This window comes from Miniopterus natalensis, chromosome 14, assembly GCF_054644295.1.
Source record: "Miniopterus natalensis isolate mMinNat1 chromosome 14, mMinNat1.hap1, whole genome shotgun sequence".
NCBI classification, from domain to species: Eukaryota; Metazoa; Chordata; class Mammalia; order Chiroptera; family Miniopteridae; genus Miniopterus; species Miniopterus natalensis.
Genome location: NC_142094.1, coordinates 34652183 through 34674386, shown reverse-complemented (window position 1 = coordinate 34674386; position 22204 = coordinate 34652183). Strand labels below are relative to the sequence as shown.

General features: G+C 42.2%; 1 protein-coding gene across 1 annotated transcript in view; it reads right to left on the bottom strand.

The window, feature by feature from the left end:
* The window catches only part of PAPSS2 (3'-phosphoadenosine 5'-phosphosulfate synthase 2), a 61230-nt gene that overhangs the window by 19271 nt on the left and 19755 nt on the right, over window positions 1-22204 (bottom strand). The window contains exons 2-7 of the mRNA XM_087824237.1: window positions 8193-8310; window positions 3913-4148; window positions 3044-3182; window positions 2336-2454; window positions 2093-2206; window positions 706-817 (exon numbers count right to left, since the gene is read on the bottom strand). Of these exons, the coding sequence (XP_087680363.1) occupies window positions 706-817; window positions 2093-2206; window positions 2336-2454; window positions 3044-3182; window positions 3913-4148; window positions 8193-8310 (838 nt within the window). The remainder of the gene's footprint in view (window positions 1-705; window positions 818-2092; window positions 2207-2335; window positions 2455-3043; window positions 3183-3912; window positions 4149-8192; window positions 8311-22204) is intronic.

Sequence of the window (22204 nt, the reverse complement as noted above, 5' to 3'; positions counted from 1 at the left end):
AGGTGGAGGTGAAATAGACGTAACCATCCCGTGGCTCTGTGTGCAAGAAAGCCTTCAGTTCCTTGGTTTTGAACAATCAATAATCCTTTGAGGATAACCAGAAAGATCTTTAAGATGGAAGCTTATACATCATAGGACTAGACACACCATAAGTGATCTAAATATTTTCAGAAAAGATTTACAAACCAAGAGTTAGCTTTCCTTGCTCCTGTGAAGAGTCTGAGAAAGTTTTCTCTTTAATAATAAAGAGTGGCAAGAAAGGGAAGTTCAGAGGCTTGGCACCGAGTTCTGAAAAAGCTCTAGGAACCACTTGGAGATGGAAAGTTGACAGAAAAGGGAGAAAGTGAGCAAAATTAATGGTCAGAATTGTACAGAACCTAGAAATCTATTTGGTGAATCAACCTTTTCTTATATAATGGAGGGTAATGAGGACGCCTAAAGTCTCAACAAGTTAAATTACTTTTCCAAAGTCACAAGGGTATGTGGCAGCAGTAGGTCATGAACGCTACGATTTCTTAGTCCAGAGCAAGTCCCTTTCCACTAATATCGGTCCTTCAGCTGTTGTATTAAATACACTGATCAAGAAGAAAAACAACAGAAACTATTATGATTTGGGGAATTTAAGTGAATCGGCCAAAGAACAACAAGAACAACAACTAATAGTAATGATAATAATAATAAAGAGTAAGAAACAAAAAGCCATACCATCCAGCAGGGTGCCGAAGTGCAAAACTTGCAAGTATTCCTTCTCGCGCATAAAACCTTTGAGGGGAGTGGCCCAGCCTTCACTCAAAACTTGGACCCACTGAAGATCCAGCTGCAAAACAGGATAAGCAGGTGAACGCTTCCATAAGCTCTGGGGCTCAGCCATCTGGCCCAGAGCAGGCCTTTCTTATTCAGTTGACAGAAGGATGAAGGCAGAGCCTTTAATGTCTTTAGTGTTCCCATATGTTATGCCAACCCATGGTCTGGGGCCAGATAAGTTTGAGTCTAGAACCCTCCTACCGGGGTGTGGTGAAAAGATTTCAAATTGAGATGATTTAGTTGAACGCTTTAGGCTGTATCTATCCTTACGGTATGCAACTGTGTTGAATAGTCACTGTTCATTCTTCCCCCCCTCCAAAAAAAATTCTGGTTTGGCTATATTTTTTCACCAAACTCACTATTTAGTTGATTGAATTGGGCAAACCATTGACTCTAAGATAACATTCCAAAATTCTTAGCATGATCCTGAAAGCCCTTCAAGCTCCAGCCCAAAGGCTCATGCAGGAACTTCCACCTCTTCCCATTGCCCTTTGGGGGCCTATTTCACCAACGCCGCTGCCGATGTGTAGTCCAAGCACACATGTGGTTTCAGGCCTAGCCTCCCTCTCCGCCTCTCCTCAGGCCGGATGCTCCCCGATGAGGAAAGAGGAGAATTTGCAGAGCAGAAAAAGATCAGGGCATTCATATCACTTTAGTTCAAGGTTGCTTTTTGTTTTCTCCCAATTCTTTCTCAATTGCCCAAGAAGCACTTGTATTCTGAACAAGCAATCTTCCAGCAGCTGCCAACAATTATTGCCTAGTGCCTGCACTTTGGCATAACCGAAGGTATGAAGACAAGTGAAGCTGCCCTATGGAAATACAGAAGTTACCTTCCTGGTCTGCCTCTCTACTTCGCAGTGATCAGCTGTCCTGTGTCAACTCTTGGCGACAGATTTGATTGGAGAAGAGGGTAAAAAAAAAAATTGACAGCCCCACCAGTGTGGCTCGGTGGTTGAGCGTCGACCCATGAACCTGGAGGTCACGGTTTGATTCCCAGTCAGGGCACATGCCTGTGTTGTGGGTTTGATCCCCAGTAGGGGGCGTGCAGGAGGCAGCCGATCGATGATTCTCTCTCATCATAGATATTTCTCTCTCCCTCCCTCTCCCTTCCTCTCTCTGAAATGAATACAAACAAATTTTTTCTACAAATTAACAAAATGAAGTGTTTTCCTTTATGAACATTGCATTTCCCTTATTCATTCTGCCCATATTATTAAGAGCAATTGTAAATGGATTATAATGACTGATATTAAACCTAATTCCCCTTGGCCAATCTGCACCCTCTTACCTTGGTGATTGACAGTGAAGGGAGAGCTTCAGCCTCAGCTCGGACTTGGCTCAGTTTGTTTTCAGGCACAAAGAGCTCATGGATGCCTTTGATTACAGAATGGGGAACAATGTTCTGAAATGAAGCAGAATTGGGAACAATTTGGAATGAAAACTAAAAAGAGAATGCTTCCATACGTAGATGATTTTTCATGATCTTATGAAATTAAAATAAATAAAAAGAAACGACAACCAGTCCACCCACCTGCTCTTGCAGAAGTTCTACCACCTGCTGGACACAGTCGCTCACGGAGGACAAGTTGGTTTTCAGCACCAGCTCGGGCGTTTCGGGCTTCTCATAATCAGAATCAATGCCTGTGAATCCTGTGAGGCAGAAGGGAGGACATCACATTCGCCCCAACAGAGCCACCTTTTTCATCAAGTCATAACGCATGTTGCAATAATGTGTTAAACTGAGAACTCAGATTATAACGGAGGTCAACCAGCCATCCTTGACCTCTAGCTGTATGTGAAAAAACATACAGCTGTATTTTCAATAGAGAAAGTCACAAATCATCCACAAAATCTGGCTAGCCAAGCCCAAGCCCCCTGTAGCTGATTAGAATATAAAAAGAGGACAAGAAGACGGAAGACTCAGATACACTCCTCCTCCTACACACACACACACACACACACACACACACACACTCACACACGCTCACAGACTCATCCACTTTAGTTCCCTGAACTTCATTTGCTCATCGCTGACGACAGTTCTTGAAAAACATGAACCCACATTTTAATATGCCTGTGGCCATTTTGAAGATATAGTGGTGGGATATTATGGGTTGTGTATGCTACATGCAAGTTTGGAAAACAGCTTTTGAAACTTCCAACAGGTTTCTAGGGACTGACCGGGAAGGATGGGTGACAGACATAAGCAACAAAGGTGCCGCTGAGCTGGTTCTCCTACCTTTGATCTCTCCAGCTCGGGCTCGTTTGTAGAGACCTTTTACATCCCGGCTCTCACAAATGTTTAGAGGCGCATCTATAAATATTTCAAAGAAGGGCAGTCCAGCCGATTCATGGATTTTGCGGGCATTCTCACGATCCTGGGGGGAAAATTTTTCACTTAGGAAAGTAAGGAAAGGTTTCCCCATGAAATTGTTCATCACAAAACATCGTGTGCTCTGGGGTCCCCCAGCCTGAAGAAAACAGTGGGCTCTATGCTCTGCAGAGGTGGGAGGGAGCTTCAGCTTCAGAGAAAGTCCAGAAGTTTCATCTGGTAAACACAGCTCTCTCCAGGACTTTCAGAGAAAACCTTGGGAAAGAATCCCTGCTAAAGTTCAAGGCTGGTGACACGGGAGCATTTCACTCAAAGGACATGTTCCAAGTACAGAACGTCTTATTGGAAGCTCACAGAAATTCTCTTTTAAACCAGAAGAGTGACACTCCCCCTTGGTGACTGCAGCGTGAAACACACAGACCCTGAGGCTTGGGGAGTGAGCTGCTATTTTCGGTAAGTGAGCTAAGCATTTGGCAATTTTGGAGAAATGAAAGCACAGAGCTTTAGGGTTTTTCTTCTTTAACTTTTTCTTCCTTTCAGCTCCGGCCAAGGGTACCCTGCGATTGTGAACATGGCAGGGTGTATGTGGTCAGGCGCCCTGGCACCTGGGAATGAAGGAACTCTTTACAGAACCCACTTTAAACAGAGGAAAGGAGGGAGCAAGTGCGGACAGGAAGGAACAGTGGGGGAACCTGGAAGTGCAGTTCCTCTCTGCACCGCCCCCACTACCTCTCCTGGCAGGGGGGGGAGCCCAGTGCGGAGCCAAATCGGTTTACCTTCGCGAAAGGAGAAATGAAGCTGGTGATGCAGACCAGGCCGGCGTCCGCAAACAGCTTGGCCACCTCGGCGATACGGCGGATATTTTCTTCTCTGTCTCCGGGAGAGAATCCAAGGTTTTTGTTAAGGCCATGACGGACATTGTCCCCATCTAGGGAGTAGCAAGGGATGGCGTGGGAGACGAGGTATTCCTCCAGAGCAAAACTGATGGTGGTTTTCCCAGCACCGGAGAGACCTGTTCAGAACAGGCAAGACAAGACAGGCATTGTCCCTGATTGTTTATGACAAATTGGAACCTGATCCTAATCATGACCTGATCTTAATTTTTACCTAATTAAAGTGTAATCACATCCTTATTACAATCATTTGATTGACCTCAAATCAAAATCCTTAAAATCTAGAAAAAGCATAGTTTGCAACAAGTCAAGTACTTGCATTTCTTTCAAATCTTGAGATAACTAGTTGTCCTATATTAGGACTATAGCCTTTCAAAGCCAGGGAGGTTCATGAATGGGGAGACCTTGTGGGGCTACATTTGGCTCTTGCTATGTTCTGTTTTGCTTGCGGAGTGTTTTAAAGATCAGAACGTTGCACATAAAAATCCAGATTTTGGCTTCTCTTGAAAAAAAACCAACCCAGAATATCTGGTGAGAGAGTCCTCAGATCCTCTTGTGACAATAATCAGCTGGAGTGGAGGGGACAGTCAGCCCTTGGAGTCTGGGAGGCCACCTCCCTTGTGGATACCACTAAACAGCCAACTGACAACAGAGCCCACAGACTGCCCTTTATTTTCAAAATTTCCCCCAAATGACTCTTTGACACATGAAGGCAGAGAAGCATCCTGAGCTAGGCTGTGGCTGTGCTGAGAGCTGTCCTACTCTCTTAGCTGTTTGGAGTCTTACATGAGAACAGTCTTACATGAGAAACCACTTTTTACCACGATTTCAAAGCACAATGAGTAGGAACACACTTTATAATTTCTATACGAAGGAGAACATACGGAGAAAGGGAAAGAAATGCAACCTTCCAAAATCATTTAAGAGTTCACAATCTAAAGTGCCCTGGGAAGTAGCACTCTAAACATTCGGTCGTCCTGAGGATCTCGGAACCTGAAGAATGCCCCATCGTGCCAAGCCACTGTCAGCACCCGGGCATGGAAGAGGGAAAGTTAGGGGCAAAGGAAAGAGGTCACAAGGTCACTACAGAGAAGACAGCGGGTGGAAAGGGGATAAAGACAAAAGTACAAGAAAAGCAGGGACAAAGGACAGAGAGAAAAGGAGACTTGGAAAGGAAGGTGATATATGAAAGGTAAACAAATATTTTCCATTTTTTAGTTATACTTCAAAGTCATGCCCCTGGCCTTGAGTCAGGATTATTAGAAGAAGTGGCTCCCTGAAGAATGTGTTGGCAGTCTCTACAAATCACTGCTGACAACACTGTCTATTAGGTGACTTTGTCTATCATGTAGCTCACTGTCTATGAGAATGTCTGTCTGGATGTGGGGTAGGGGAATGGAACTCCTGAATCTCTGGGATCTTCTCTTCCATCAGAAAATGAGAGAAATAATAGAAATTTCCTTTGATTTTGTTTCAGTTCTCAGGAAACTAAGAGCTAAATCACAGTAACTGTATCTTTTTTAACAACTGAATTTATTATAGAATCTGGATATTTATACACCAGGTAAGTGGTATCACTCTCATTTCTATAAGATTAGGTCATTCATTCAAGTAAAGTATCTTGTCTTTGCCATTCTTATTGTAGAGCCATATCACAATTTATATCAGAAAGTAGTTCCTTCCTGTAGCCTATTTCAAAGAACCATGTTTTTTCCTGTGGAACCAGCATTGGTCTTGCTAAATGAGTCTTTTCATATCATCACCAGGTTTATCGAGTTGATAGGACTTACTCCAAATTTCTACTCTAAAATGAAATTAACTTTGTATTTGACTTTCAGAATCGGCTGCTCAACTACCATTCTGCATTTCAAATCAGGGCTCAAAAATGGATCAGGCCTAGGAAAAGAACTGAATAATTTGAATGTGAATTTGACACTTTACAAGAAAAGGTAACATGTTAGGTCAATACCATTAACTTTTTTTTAGCTATCATTATTATTTTTTAAATAAATTTTTAAAAATTGATTTTTAGACAGAGAGGAAGAGAGAGTGAGGGAGAGAGAGAAATATTGATGTGAGGGAGAAACATCAATCTGCTGCCTCCTACACGCCTCCCACCGGTACTAAGCCTGCAACCCGGGCATGTGCCCTGACTGGGAATCAAACCGGCAACCTTTCAGTGCATGGGACCACGCCCAACTAACTGACCCATACCAGCCAAGGCTATCATTATTATTTTTATTACTATTATATTACTATGAAATTTTCCAAGGAGTGGTTATTGAGACATTACATGAAATTATTTATTTTCTTCAGAAAGTAAAAAGAGAGAGAAGTTGTTCTGTTTTTACACTCCTGTACTTCCTAAACATTTTTACACAACTACAGGGAGCTGAAATCACCCTGTAAATCAGTCACTGCTTTTCAGATGATTGCCTTTGCATGCTTTCAAATTCTGAAGATTATCATGCATAATGTATTATGCTTATGTCAGGATTAATTTTTTTCCATTGATTTTCCTCTTGCATCCACCAAGGGTTTTGTTGGAGCACAGTAACTGCATTAAACTAGGTTGTTGCTATATTTATTTTAATATACTGGAGTAACACTGGAGTAACACTATTGAGAGCTTTACCATGGACTAGGCACTGCTAAGTGCATACCTGCTTTATTTCATTTAGTTCTACCTACACCTCCATGAGGCAGGTACTATGTTTATTCCTTAGAGAGGTTAACTGGTTTGTCCAAAGTCACATAGTTACTATACGCAGAGCTGGGGCTCAAAGCCAAGTGTCTGGATTAGATGAACTTGGTTTCTTCGGGTCGGCCTGGTCAATATCCTACCTCTGCAGTATGAGAATAAAAAATAAATGTTATCCCCTCTTCCTGCAGTTCTTTTTCATTTTTCAAGGGTGTTCCACATTAGAAAAAAATGGACTCTGTATGGATGTCCCAATTTAAAAGCTGGGCAAATCCACGAAGGCAAACACCTCGTGAAGACAAGCATGTAACAAGAAAGAAACAACAGGGACACAGCGGTGTTTTCTCTACGGCGGCCCATCATGTCACTCAGAGGCAGGTGGGGGAAACATTTCAGGAATCAAGACGGGTGACCGCCGCCTTTTGGAATACAGCAGGCTCCTTGCCCACTGCTTGTCCTCACCCTGGAAACTGGAAAAAGTTGTTGGACCACGGATGACTAAAACCAGGAAACCAAAAGCAAGTGCCACAGTCACTAGAAAAGACACTTGAAAAAGAACGAAGCTGATTTAGACCACAATGGGAGAGACTCAGGATATCAAGCAAAGAGGCCTGGCAGGTACCTGTCTGCCACATTCATTAGAGTTACCTCCAGGCAAGACTACTGTGAACAGACAGTAACACATAAGTTGATTTCCGAACCTGGGTAAACATATCTTTTTATCTGGGGTTGTCTCTTTTTGAAATATTATGTCTGTAAAATGAACTTGGTTTTTCCTTTCAAGTCTAGGCTATGTCAGACTTTTCCCAGGAATCAACCTCCTCTATGCTATACTCAGAGTATAAGGTAACAGCCCAGGACCAGCTCCAGTTCTGTCACTAACCCTTAGCTTTGACATTTTGTGGCTATAAAGACACAAGAAAAGGGAGGTTCTTTTGATTACCTCAGTGCGAGTAAGTTATTTCTATATACAAGGGCAAGCCTCAGCTAAATAGAAATCACTAGTTTTCCTTCTGGCACAAAGTTTAACTTTTTTACACTAAGTAAAATAGCCTCTTAGAATGCTAAAATATCAGAGAACAAAAAAGAACCTCTCTAAACATCAGAAATGCCTGCTTGATGCCAAAGGCTTGATGTCAAGTTAGAAAAGCCACATTCATAACTGCCACTCAATGTGTTTAGGCACGAAATTGAGAATTATGGAATTCCTTAGGCTGAAAGGGGATGTCATCACCGACTTGTCCCGTCTTTTCCTGACAAAGAGGAGAAACCTGAGAACTCGCAACATTCCACGGCGTGATCAAAGTCCTAGTTCTCTCTGAGGGTGGAGTGAGGACCAACACCCAGGCATTTGTCAGCTTCCTTTTAGTGTTAAAATAAACACAGAATTAGGTGACACCGATGTCCTTAACACAGTGTGTCACACATGGATTTTTGAATAAAATATATCAACATGGCATACCTGTTAGCCACACGGTACATCCTCGGAACCCGCCCCTTGTTCCAACCACCTGCCCTCTCTTATTCCTGCTCACGTGGTGGGCCTGATAGATGACATTAGTGGATTTCTGCTGGTACTCCTACAAAAAAAGACAAGGTCAAGTGTAATAGTTAATAAGATAATAAACATAATATGTATAAATATAATAAAATAACAGATGACATTGTCTTCCCCAACAGAAACTCCTCTTTTATAATTGGCATACAGAGTACACTAATTAATTCTGCTACACACACAGCCTTTAGAACACCAGACTCTTTGAAAGTATAATTTGAATAATTACTGATACAATGTAAAAGTTCTGGTTCCACAACATTTTTAAGTGGGCAGTTTTTGCCCTGGCCAGTGTGGCTCTGTGGTTGGAGTGTCGTCCTGCGCACCAAAAGGTCTCAGGTTCAATTTCTGGTGAGGGCAGGTGGGTGAGGCAGCTGAGAGATGTTTCTCTCTCACATTGATGTTTCTCTCTCCCTCCCTTCCTCTCTCTCTAGAAACAATGAAAACCATATTCTCCAGTGAGGATTTAAAAAAAAAAGTTCATTTTTTTGGTGGAAAAAATCTCTTAATGACATGTGACCCAAGGAGGGCAGGGTAGAGGGAACCCATAATGGTGGTTAAAATAAAAAGGTTGGGAACTATTCACATGTGTTTTTGCTGTGGTAACTGAATTTCTTATGACATATAATCTAAGTTGCTGAACTATTAAAATCTATGGAGTCTTTTCAACACCACACATGTAAACCCATCAGAGCTAAGAAAGCACCAATATTCTTTGAGCAAGGCCCAGAGTTTTAGAAAACTCCAGGCCACATTAAGGGCAACTTTTAGATTCTGGAGCAAATTATTCACCTCTTTATGCCACTTCCTTTGGGAAAAAACAAACAAAGGGGGATACGAGTAGGACTTTGGAGGCTATATGACATAAAGGATATGGACATGCTCTGTAAATGGCAGAATTCTCTATACATGTAGATGCTGCTGCTGATTGTTTGGTATATACCCCCAACAGGAAAGGCTGGAGCCAGCTGGATTAGGACCAGGAAAATCACTTCAAGACTAAGGGGGAAGGAGCCCCCTTGCTGGCCCTTGGACGCTCAGAGAGGCAACGCAACCAGTGGGGGCAGGCCTGCCAGGGAGGCACAGGGCCCCCAGCAAAGGGGCCCAACAGGCAGGGAATGGGCTGTGTCAGAGGGAGCCAAGAGGAAGATGTTGAAAGCTCAGATCAGCTGGGTTGTCTAAAACCATCCCAAGCTAGATGCTCTGATCTTCATCCAGCAAGCCTGGTGAGGACCCAAGACTTGGAAGAGGTGGGATATAGTTGCAGAATGCAGCAAGTTTGACAGCAGCAGTGGCTTTCACTCGTGGGTTCATAAGTGGGGACAAATTAGGCTAGTCCATGAGATATCCAGCAGTATTTCCCCCGGTGAGCAAATCCCCTGAAGGTATCTGAGTCTTTTGTGCCAAGTGTACTTTATAGCTCAAGGGTAACATTAAAGTATTTTCCTCTATGTATTTCCTTGTTAATCACTGCCATTAAATTCAAGAACATTGGGCCTGGATATCAGGCCCAAAAGTCAGTTCACCTGTTCATGCATTGATTCTTTCAGTAGATGTTTATGTCAATGAGCTGTAACAAGAAAAAATTCTGAGATGTCCTAAATTAAATTATAGCAGGCCAGAGGATAGGAGGAAGACTTGAAAGATTAATCAGTTAAAAGCCACAGGCCAAAACCAACAAAAGATTGCTCACATTCCCGAATATATGTTGAAATTTGGAATCAACTTCCAGGATGCTATTTTTAAAAAAAAAGGGCTAACCACCAGATGCCACCACATCCTGTTTATGTATGAACTTTCCAGACTATTGCCCACAGCCAATCCCGAAGTAGGAACTGTTTCTTCCTTAGGGATTATGCACCTGTCCTAGAACTGCTCCCACTTCACCTTTTCCCACCCTCCCAGAGCCAATGTAAATTCTCAAGGCCTCGAAGGTTTTTGTTTAACACCCACTACTATGTGCCGGGGGCCATCACAGGCAGTGGGAATATAGCACTGTACTCAACAAAGCAGAGTCCCTGGCATCATTTTGGGGGGCAATCACAGCCAAAAAGATCAGGTAACTGGGGCCTCATTCCCTAGAGGAGGGGGAGGGTCTCGTACATATATCTGTATACTATATGGAGTTATATAAATAACACCTGCAACTCAACTTAAAAGATTTGAACAATCACTTCACAAAGGAAGATACACAGTAAGCACATGAAGAAGCACTCAGTGCTATTCATCATGAAAGAAATGCAAATTAAAACCCAAATGAGATAGGACCGATAACATCTAATGGCAGCAAGCATTCTCATATGTTGACAGTGGGGGTGTAAAATGGCCCGATGGTCTCAGAAAAAAGCCTGGCGGTTTCTTATAAAATGAAACATTTACCAGCCCTGTGATTCAGTAATTGCATTCATAGATATTTACTCAAGAGGAATGAAAACATGCATGCGCAAAAGGACTTGTACAAGAATATTCTTAGCAACTTTATTGGGACAAAAACTGGAAATAACCAAGTGTCCATCAGGAAAATAGATAGCAAAATCCACACCAAAAACACCCCAAAACTTATAAAAACCCTTACCTGTAGAACACTTACACAATGGAACACTTTCAGCAATAAAAAGGAATGGACTACTGATACATGCAACATGGATAATAGATGAAAACATCATCATGATGAGTCGAAGAAGTCTTACACACAAAAACCTACATGTGATTCCATTTATATGAAGTCCTCAAATAGGGAAAACTAATGTGCTAAGTCAGAACAGCAGTTGCTTTGGGGTGACACTGTTGTATGTCTTGAGAAGGGTCTGAGGTACACAAGTGTTTGCACTCCTGCTGGAACTCACTGAATGTACACTCAAGGTGGACATTTTATTGTATGTAAATTTTGCCACATGCACAAAAAGAGCCATTTTAAAAAGTAAGCAAACCAGAAAATAATAAGATTCAGATGGTGGAATTATATTGTTCAACGCCGTTGCCTTTATGGAAAAGGGCTCTGATCCCAGTCAGAGCATATCTGACTTAAGGGGCTGCCGCCCACCTGTGCCCATGAATGCCCACCAGAGCTCAATCTATCCACAGAGATGTTTCTCTCCTCCCCTCCTTCTCTCTTGGCTGTTTCTAGGGAGAGATCCAGAATAAACTCCAGGCTTTCTTAGTCTTCTGGGGAAAATTTGTTATGATCTGGTTAAATTGCCTCCCCAATAAGTGCTTGGTGTTCAAAAACAGTTCAGAAACTACCAGAAGGAACTACTCTAAAAGTATTTAACAGGTAATCTCTGAACTTTTGGGGATTATTAGCTGACTCTTTTAACAAGCCTTTAATAAAATAATGAATCTTTTCTTTTATCTTCACCCGAGGATATGTTTTTATTGATTTTTAGAGGGAGAGGAAGGGAGAGAGAAACAGCGATGTGACAGAGAAACTGATCGGGTATGTGCTCTGACTGGAAATCGAACCCAAAACCTTTGGTATATAGGCCAACACTCCAACCCACTGAGTCACCTGGCCAGGGCTATTAGCTGAATCTTAATCCTGGGTGTCTGTACAGATTTTCTGTGGCCACATCAATATTTAAACAAAGTTTTTTCAGATGGCCAAGTACTGGGCTTTTTTGATTTAGGAAGATATTTTGCTTCTTATTTATCTCAAATTTAGCCTTGATTTTCTTCCAAAGGCAGACAAATAAAATAGAAGCAGATGTTTTGAATGACATGTGAACTGCAAAGGCACCGACCGGGCTGCTGAAAACTCATCTCTTCCTTGTTGAAGCCTTTAGTTCCTTCTAAAGAGCACATGGTGTTCTAAGCTTTGGAAGGAAAGTGGCTGTCAGAGAAAGGATTCTCTCTATGGAAAACAAAACACATGATAAAGAAAAAATCCTTGCCTCCCTGGGTGTAGAAACAGCACACAGACATCCCTGGCACCTCATCTAACACCGTCACTTAGCAGGAAGTAGCCTGGAAACCACACAGTTGGTGGTACACTTCCATTCTGGGTCCCTAAGAACAATTTTGCAAAAATCCCTGCCCTCTTCCAGCTCACTGGCCCAGGAAAACTCCCTTCAGCATGCACAGGATGAGCATGGGTTTTGTAGGCAAGCAAACCTGAGTCTAAAACCTGTTTTGCAGCCTTGCCCAAGGTCACTGGCTCTGTGACTTTGGGCAAATATTGAACATTGCTGAACCTCTGTTTCCCGCTCCATAAAATGGGGCTGTGGACAAAAAATGGGCCACTCACTAAACTGGACAAGCTCAGGGGAGGCCTGCATGTTGGGCCCTACGAACTCAGAGACCCAAAGTAACCACATAGGATGGTCTGAACATAAAAATTCCTAACTAAAAGCGAGACATGGCAAGTAGTCACATCCTAGGCCTACAGCCTCCTTGACAAAGGTCAGCCTTTACCGTAAGTAAGCCTGTCTAATGTCTTTTTGTATCTAAGATGACATACCCTTGAAATGTCCGAGTAGCCCGGGCGGTGTTGCTCCATGGTTAGAGTGTTGGCCCATGCACCTAAGGATCGTGGGTTCAATTCCCAGTCAAGGGCATGTACCTGGTTTGCAGGTTCAATTTTTAACCCCACTGGGGCAAGTGCAGGAGGGCAACCAACCGATGTGTTTCTCTCTCTCCCCCACCCTCCCACCCTTCCACTCTCACTAAAAATTAATGGAAAAAATATCCTTGGGTGAAGATTAACCGGGGAAAAAAACAAAGAGTAATCCACCCCCAACTGCTCAGGGCACACTCACTGCACCAGAGCAACCCCCTCACTGTAATCTTGTTTCCTAAATATTGTCTCCATGTGCTGCAAGTGTTCACTGTTAACTATTCTACACCCACCAATGTAAAAGAAGTTTGTGTCTCTTTTACTCTGTATCAAAGCTCAGAGATTTGCCTGCTTTGCTTTCTCCCACCTCCCTAACCTACCACCAATGAATTTCATGCAACCCCCTTTTGTCTCTTCCTTTGATTTTAATGTATTAAATAAGCTGTAAAACTGCCATTCTCTGGAGCATTTTCTCAATCCGTTGAGATTTTGCTTGCTGATAATTATCGTCAGTTTGGCTTGAATAAACTCATAAAATTTTTTTTACAGGTTTGGATGTTTCTTACATCAATAGGATTAAGAATAGTTGCCTCACAGGGTTGCTGTAAGGATGAAATAAAATGATTTTCTATATAAAGTATCAAAGGAAAAATAAGACACACTGTAAGATGTTGAATCTGATGAGGCCCAGGTGGGATTTGATCTGCTCTAGAGAAATCATGGTAGTTTGAGGTCCAAGTCACCCAGATTTAGAAGTGTTTTAAGGATTTGGGTGCGCGCTAAGGCAAGTCTGAGAGGCATCAGTTGGAAGCCTCCCCATTCTACCCCAGACTAACTGCTCTCCTGCTGTTTCAATCATAACCCTTAGTTACCAGTTCCAGGGGAGCCTCTGCCCCAGGCCAGCCTCAAGAGCTGTAAGAGTTGGGACCTCAGCACAGAGCCCAAGGCTGCAGCGTGTCTCTCGGCCAGGTCTACCCCTCCCCCCTTAATGATGCAGAAAGGGGAGTGCTGGAGGAGCTTCTGGAACTGGGGTGGGAGGGGCCTTGATTTTGCATGACTGGAAGAAAAGAAGCGACAAGGCAAAAAAACTTCTGATGATTTCATGGCGGGGTGGGGCATCTCCGGAGCCAATTAGAGCATAAGTCACAGTGAGTAGTATTATGAAAGGGAGGATGCTGGAGGCTGGAAACCACATGTCAGGTTATGAGTTTCCCAATGCTCAAAAGCTTTTTTGACGTGTGCATAATCTCTTCAATAAAAAAATAAGCAAATAGATTTGAATTTATACTCTCCTGGCTCCTATGCAGGGCAGACAAATCCATTTCCTTAATTATAACTCCACTCTGTTCCCTTTGAACTTGGCCCTTGGTGCTGTTGAACTATGGTTTTATTGCTCTCTTGCTCATTAAAAGTGTTCCAAACCTCCATGGCCTCAGTGCTCAGTTTGAAAATTCATTTAAAGATTCATTTTCAGAAAGCAGCAACTTCAATAATTGCTCTCTCAGGCCCTTACTAGAAGCTCCACTTTCATATACATTATCTTGCTTATTGCTCAAAACGTGGGAACTAAGGAGGCTGGGCACTGTGACCCATTTACAGATCCAAAAACTACTGGCTGAATTCCCACACCTGGAAGATGCAGGACACGGAGCCAGTCCTACTCCTGCCCAGGCACATCTCCTAGTTTCCAGTCCCAGCCGTGTGACTTCTGTGTTGCAGCTTCCTCATTGTGGATTAAATGAAACCATGTACATTAAGGCTTTTGATACTACATAAAAATGCAAACAAAAAAATCATTCTCTATTTTCATTAACATGAGTAGCTTCAAATGTTTTACAATTGCCAATCTTTATTTATATTTATTTCCTGTCAGAGTATTTCCTTGGGTGTATAGCCCAAAGTAAAATAATTGAGTGTTAAAAGTTAAAAACTATTTAAAAGATCTCATTACGTATCACCAGTTCATTTTCCAAGTTACCAGGCTACCACAATATACCTATTTCTAAATATTCCAATTGATATGTTGTATTTGCAACTTTACGGTTTTTCCCTTAGATTTCTTTGTACTTCGGTAATTACTAGTAAGAATATGCATTTTTCCAGGTAATGTTACTTATAAACTTGTGTTTGTCTCTTTTGATATTAATTAACTGCAACCTGGACAATGATCCCAGCCACTTTTTTTCTCTTTCTTTCTGTTTTCTATTTACCTCATCCACTTTTTAAAATATATTTTGGTTCTCTTTCTGTATTTTGCATAGTAAAATTTTTATTAACTTTAATTATTCACTTGCTTTCCTTTTGATATGTATTTTATTATATATCATATAAAAATATATACAATATATATAATATTAAAGGTTATTTCCAGAATATATAAAACTGTTCCCATTGTCTTTGATGTTTCCACATTTGATCATTCAATATAGCTGGGCCAAATATGCTCTTCAGACTTCTATCTGTTTTTATATGATTAAACTTTATTAACTTTGTGTTATATCTGATATTTTTATAATGTGTCATGTGGTTATATGGATCAATATGTTATATCCTTATTATATTATAATTCATTTCCTTACTACTTTAAAACTCTTTTAATAGTTGGAATCTATTTCTTGAATTCTTATGTGTTTAAATTTCTGCATTCTTATGTATTTCTACAGAAGCTTTCTACTTTTAATGTAGACACACCTATGGTTCTGATAGTTATTGTTCTGTAATATGTTAAAACATTTTTAATATAAAAAGCCCTTTAAAATTTTTTTTTCCATTTTAGTTTATTCCAAAACTCATTTCCCCATGGAAATAAAATTATTCAAGTTTTGTTGAGAACATGCAATGCTTCACTGTGATTTTCCCTACTAGTCTGGCTAATTCTCAAAGCATCTCAGTATTGAAATATAGGAAAAGGAATCATTAGCCAAAAATGTTTATAGTAATATTATTTAAAATAATGAAATCAGAAACACTCAAAATGTCCATCAACTACATAGATTATGCCACACCCATATGATGAATATGCCCATCTATATTTATTGACCTAAAACTATATCGTGATATATACCCCAATGAGAAATAGGTTACAGAGTAAATTAATGTTAATTCCATTTTTAAAATATATGCATTTACATGTATAAGGCTACAAAGAAAAAGAATCTGAAAAATAAAGGACCAAATGCTAATAATAGTAATCGTCTTGCGGGTTAGGTAATTCTAGGCAATTCTTCTTCTTGTCTCTATATTCTGATTTTTCTATATAAACTTGGAAATAAATATATTTTTAAACATGAAGTATTTCTCAACCAAAAAATAGTGAAGCCAAATGGTTTGATGGTCAAAGTGTAACAGATGTGTGAACACAAGCGACTCACGAGGTGCGTTACAGCCAACAGGAAAACCAGGGGACACTAACGAATTAAAAAACCATTAACCCTGGTATCTTGAGAATCAGTCTTCGAGACAACCAGTTCCTCTACAATATATCATGATAGACAGCGAACTCTAGCAGATAACCTTTACAGTCCAGCCCACATCGACTGATCACGGTGGTGGTTGCTTCAGGCACTTAGTTATTTCATGCAGAGGAAAATGGCCTGTGGAGAAGCCATAGTGGCTTTTGGAAGCAGAGATCACAAATGGGAACCTCTGCTCACGCTCCCACACATTCTGCTTAGGGAGCTGGAGTCTGAGTCCGCTGGCGTCACCTCATGGGAACCTTGTAGAGAAAGGTGCCCTACAATCTTAGGAAAATCTGTGAACAGCCCAACAGCAGGAAGGGCACCTTACTCAACTTTAACGCAATCACTACCCACTGGACGCTGAAGGTTCAACTCCGGCTCTGTGGTTACTGGTAGATAGGGAAGTTTTCACTGAAGAAGTGTCATTGAGGTTAAAACTTTTAAAAAAGAGTTTCCATTGAAGGGAATATGGTTCTCGGGTGTTCTGTGTAAGGAGACATCCTGGAATATCTGGGAGAGCTAAATCCAATTTCACAAATACAGTTTTCATTATAAGATGTGTTTATTTCTTATTATGTTAGCCATCCCTCCCCACAGATTGCCCGCTTCATGGGGATAGGCTTTGTGTTAAACTGCTCTTGAGCTAACAAGGGAAATAACCATATCGAATAGCCAGTGATAAAATACCCGTTGTGAGAACTGAGACACGAGTTGACAAATTCCCGAAAAGAGCAAATTAAATCATTTGTCAAAACACTTACTGGGCAACACAGAGATGGCCCAAATACGGAATTTATAAATGAAAAGCGTGGTTTCATGAAAAAAGTTTTAGGATGGATGTAAAATTTCTTTAAGACCCAAAAAGATCATTTTTCACCCATTTCTACCACAGAAGGACTTATTGAATAGGCTGAAGCTGTAAATAAGAAAATGATTTAAGTCGATTTGGCTTCTGGAAGTCACCACTACAAAATAAACCACGGGCTGACTGCTGTGCCGCGGACGAGGATTTGAATGCTGTGGAAAAAATGACAACAAATAATACAAGGGGTGGCACAGCCAAGTCATCTTTAAACAGTCCCGCAGGGCTCTGCTTATTAAAATACTTTATAGCATTTAATTTTTTTCAAAGCATCTGAGTAACATGTAAATTGCTGGAAAGCCCCGGGTGGCACGTTCAGAGGGTTTTGCGCAGCACTTCCATGCTTGCCGAGGAAAATCAAGCAGCCCCTCCTGCTGGGGTTGGACGCGGGCCCGTGGGCAGGGCGGAGGGAGATTGCAACGTGCTACTCAGAACCGTGTGCAACTTAAAACTGTGTGAATTCTTTATTTCTGGAATTTTTCATTTAGCATTTTCAGACTGTGGTAACTGACACCACACAGAGCAAAGCCGCGGATGAAGGGGGAACAATGGAAATAGCTCTGTGCCTTCTTGCTTCTGCTCGTATGCCCTGGAGGCTGCCTGATTTTCCGTGGACTGCAGCCTCCGGATGACTCTCCCTCCGGCTTCAGTCCCCCCCGAGACTGTGGGCGCCACCCGGGCCTCAGCCTCTCCCAAAGCTCCCAACGCACAGGCATGCTGTGGCTCCCTGGCGCTCTCCGGGTCAGAGCTGCGTGCTTGGCCCAGCTGGGACTTCGTCACCCAGGAATCAGAGAGGGGTCCGGATAGAGGAGAATGACAGGGGGGAATGAGATCTGAAACTCTTCAGGGGGGCAAAGGCCTTCATAGGGCTGTTTTGTGCTTCAGAAGCAGGAGCGTGGAAGAGAAGCTACTAGACGAAGTTCATTGCAGGGTAAAAGAGTAAATGCTTTTTGATCAAGTAATCCTAAAATTGCATACTGTCCTAGGGTGGACCATGGAAATTACGTGGCTGGAAAGTGGGGGGGTATGTGCGTGGAGTGACTTCTCAGGATTTCAGGAGAGGGGTGTACACACCCACAGATGCTCCTAAATCTTCTCCCCTGGCTCCCGCAGTGATATGGATGGGAAGAGCTCACGCTCACACTGGCTGTGCAGCCTGGTTGTCCCACTTGCTGCCCGCATGCCCTCAAGCGAATCATTTAACCTCTCAGCTCCTTCATTTGTAAAATGGTTTTTATAACAGTTGTTGCCTTACTCAACTCTTATGAGGATTAAATAAGAAAATGCACATAAAACAGCACAGGGCCTGGCCAATATTAAGCCCTCACTAGCTAGAGTAAGAAAGATGGTTGTTATTAATGATAATTAAAATACATATTATTACTAATAAAATAACTATAGTAATAATTGCATGAATGATAAGCTAAAAATTATTGACAGCCCTAGTGCTTCCCTCTGTGCAGTCTTCCCCTGCCATGCAACATGCAATATAGAAAGAAATTAATGATTTCCCTCAGAGCTCATTCATTTTTATCTTCCAGCTGTGAAACCTCCTTATTCCTGGCTATTTCTAGCTCAGCACAGAACAAACAGCCCTTGGCCCCTCTCACTACGTGCAGAACGCGCAGTTGTGTCTATTGACTAAAGCATATGCAAAAGTAGCTGGGTGGTCGATTCCTTACCTGTCACAGCAACTAAAGCCATGCGTGGGCCTCACAAAGCACAGCAGAGCATGGCGTGTCTCATCACGTCCATTTCACAGACGGCAAAACTGAGGTTCGAAGATGTTAACTGTTTTGTCCAAGGTCACAAAGAACTTTGTAAACTGCTCACTGAGAGCAGTTTTAAATCAGATAATAAAAAAGATGACATCAAATGTAAATTGATAAGACTAACTTTCCATTACCTGTTCAATCATAACTTCTTTGTGAAGTGGGAGGAAACTTTCTCATATATTTAGAGTTTGATCCCTAAGTGGGTTAGTCTAAAAAGTAAATTAACCAATTAAAATCCAAAATAAGAGTATTAGTCACATTATCTTTTTATATATGTGAGCTTATGTTCCCACCTAGGTTATAAGTGTCATAAATTCATCATATTCTATACTTCTTTTTTTCTTTTGATTTTTTTCAAAAAATATTCATTGAATACCAACTATACGCAGATACTGTGCTAGGAGCTATGGGTACAATAGTGAAAGAGAACACACAGGCCTGCTCTGGGGCTTCCAAGGCCACGTCCAGGCCTAACGATCATGCACAAAGCACTCAGAAAATTTTAATTCATTGAAATTGTCTGAAACCATATTGAAAACCTTGTTAAAGCTGCCAGATTCAACAAATAATAATAGGGTATGTCCATGCAATATTTAGGATATACTTATGCTAAAAGATAATTTGTTGTTTATCTGAAATTCAAAGTTAACTGGATATCTTGTTTTATGTGGCACCCTAGTAGGGGTTTACTTCTCAGAAAACAAGGCCTGGCTTTGCACTGATTATGTAATAAGTCATTTCAGCACTAAAGATGTTTATCTCTGCAACTCACTCTTTTTTTATACTCCATTTATAAAATTCTCTCTTTAGAAATTGTTTTCAAAGAAATGCCTTTAGGTGTCATCTCAAGAGACTCAAGTTTTACAACCAGTTCTGAAATTTCAGACATAATAACTTTTCAAAGTTTAGGTAACTCTTCCAACAAGTCTTTAATACCCTACATTAAGAACATTCAGTGCCCTGCCGGCGTGGCTCAGCTGTTGAGCATCTATCGACCTGTGATCCTGGAGATAGTGGTTCGATTCCAGGTCAGGGCACATGCCCAGGTTTCAGGCCCAATCCCCAATAGGGGCATGCAGGAGGCAGCCGATCAGTGACTCTCTCATCACTGATGTTTCTATGTCTCTTTCTCTCCCTCTCCCTTCCTCCCTCTGAAATCAATAAAGATATATATATATTTTTAAAATGCAGTCTTCACATGTAACCTTGAAATTAGTGGTGAGCAGGTTTATTGGGTGGCTGAGATGGAATACAGAATCGGGGTGTGGGGTGGGCAGGGGTGTGCGGTGGGGCGTGAGGATGATATGAAGACACTGAGGGGAAGAGAAGGCAATTTCGGAATCAAAGACGACCGAGGACCGAATGCAGACATTCCTAACTGGCTAGCTGCACCCTCCCCTCTATTGGCCAATGAGTAAAATCGCCTTTTTGTAGGAAAACGGCGCCTGTCCTGGCTGGCAGAGGGAAGGAGTGTCTGGGGAAAAGGGTGGGGTTCTACAGAGGACAGCCTGCACAATGAACTTTTCTAAAATGCTTTTAGGAAAAAAAAGTTTTTAACCTCTCTGCCCATAGGTACACAACCAACTTAGTCATTTGAAAAAAAAAAAAAAAATCTTCCATTCGGATTTGAAGACTGTCAGTATGACTTCTTATTTTCCGCAGCAGGAAACAAAGTGTGGGATCTGCCTTCCTGGGGAGGGAGCCTCTGGCCTCTGAGAGGAGATGCAGCCTCCTCGATACTCTCTCTTGTCATCACAGCAAAGATCCCCCGAACTTCTGCACTGTTCTTAGACGGTGGGTCGGGGAACATGCAGGAGCAGGAGAGCGCGCTCCCCCAGGCACCGGAATTTCCCGCTTGGAGGCGGGGAGGGGGGCCTCCTCTGCGCCTCCACTTCCACGGAGCAGCCCAGAGCTGCCCCCACTCACGGCCTGGTGCTGACAGGCGAGGAAACCGACTTCTCTTTTCCCTGCTAATCTGCAGCCTCTACTTTGAAGGGCTTTCAGGAAGCAACAGGCAGAAAAATGCATTCATGCACAATTTCTAAGAAAAAAAAAAAGTGAGTTGGTATTTCTTTTCCTATAGTCAGCCAGGGAAGGCTCAAATATAGGGAAACGGGTTCCTCGGTATAAGAAAAACAAAAATAAAGATAAAATACCCCACAGAGTCCTCAGGTTTCTCCACATTCCACGTGACAAAAGTAGCGCCTAAGCAGTTAAAGCCAAAGATAGACTAACAAAAAAACGCACTAAAGTCCCCTCTCAAGAGCCAGTTTAGCTTTTAGACCTGCTTTGCAAGGGGAGCCCAGCTTAAGCCTACACACAGGACTTACAGGGGGTTGGGACATGTCAGGTGAACGAATGGGGCCACCTGGCAGAGCCCTTACTCTGAGCACAGTAAACTTGACCTAGGAACAAAGCAAGGGGGAGGGACGGGTCCATATATATGGCCTGGCGACACAGATGCTTGTCTTCCGGTCCAGCTGCCACAGCCTCACAGTGAATCTTTGAAAGGGATAGGAGAAAGACAGAAAGAGATCAAAGACCTGCTTCAGCAAAGAGCCCAGTCAGGCATGGAGGCCAACAGAGTAAGGGCGGAGAGCACGGGCTCTCAAGGCAGGCTACCTGGGCTCACAGCACGGCTAGGCCACAATGGCCTGCGCGACTTGAGGTAAATGAATTCTAAAGCTGCTCAAAACCTCAGTTTGCTCATCTGCAAAATGGGCAAAATAATACCATCTACCTCATGGGGTTGTTATAAATACTGAAAGACATCCAACCACCATTCAACAGTAGTCTAGTAAATAAATCACGGTGTCTTTATACAATGGACTATGACGCAGCAATGAGAATGAACACGTTACCACAATATACAACAAGAATCAGTCTTATAAACACAACCTAGAAAGGGGCCAGACATGAAAAGTGTACATACTGTATGATTCCATTTATCTAAAACTCAAAAACAGGCCAGCAGATAATCTAGAGCGTTCAAAGACAGGGCGAACATCCTGCGTTAGCAGACTGTGCGTTTGACATGCTATCATGAACTGGACCTGCTTCCTGAGGACTTCACAAAGCATTAGGAGGCCGGGAGGAGAGCCTGGGACACACGGCTTACCTTTGAACTACAGCTGGAATGACAACATGGTCTGCATTTAACCACATCCCCCATGGCTGCTTTCACACAAGCAGGAGACTCCTACAATAATTATCCAAGTGGTCAAGTAAAAACCTTAGGTTCTGCTGGGAAAGACTAGGATTGATTTATTTAT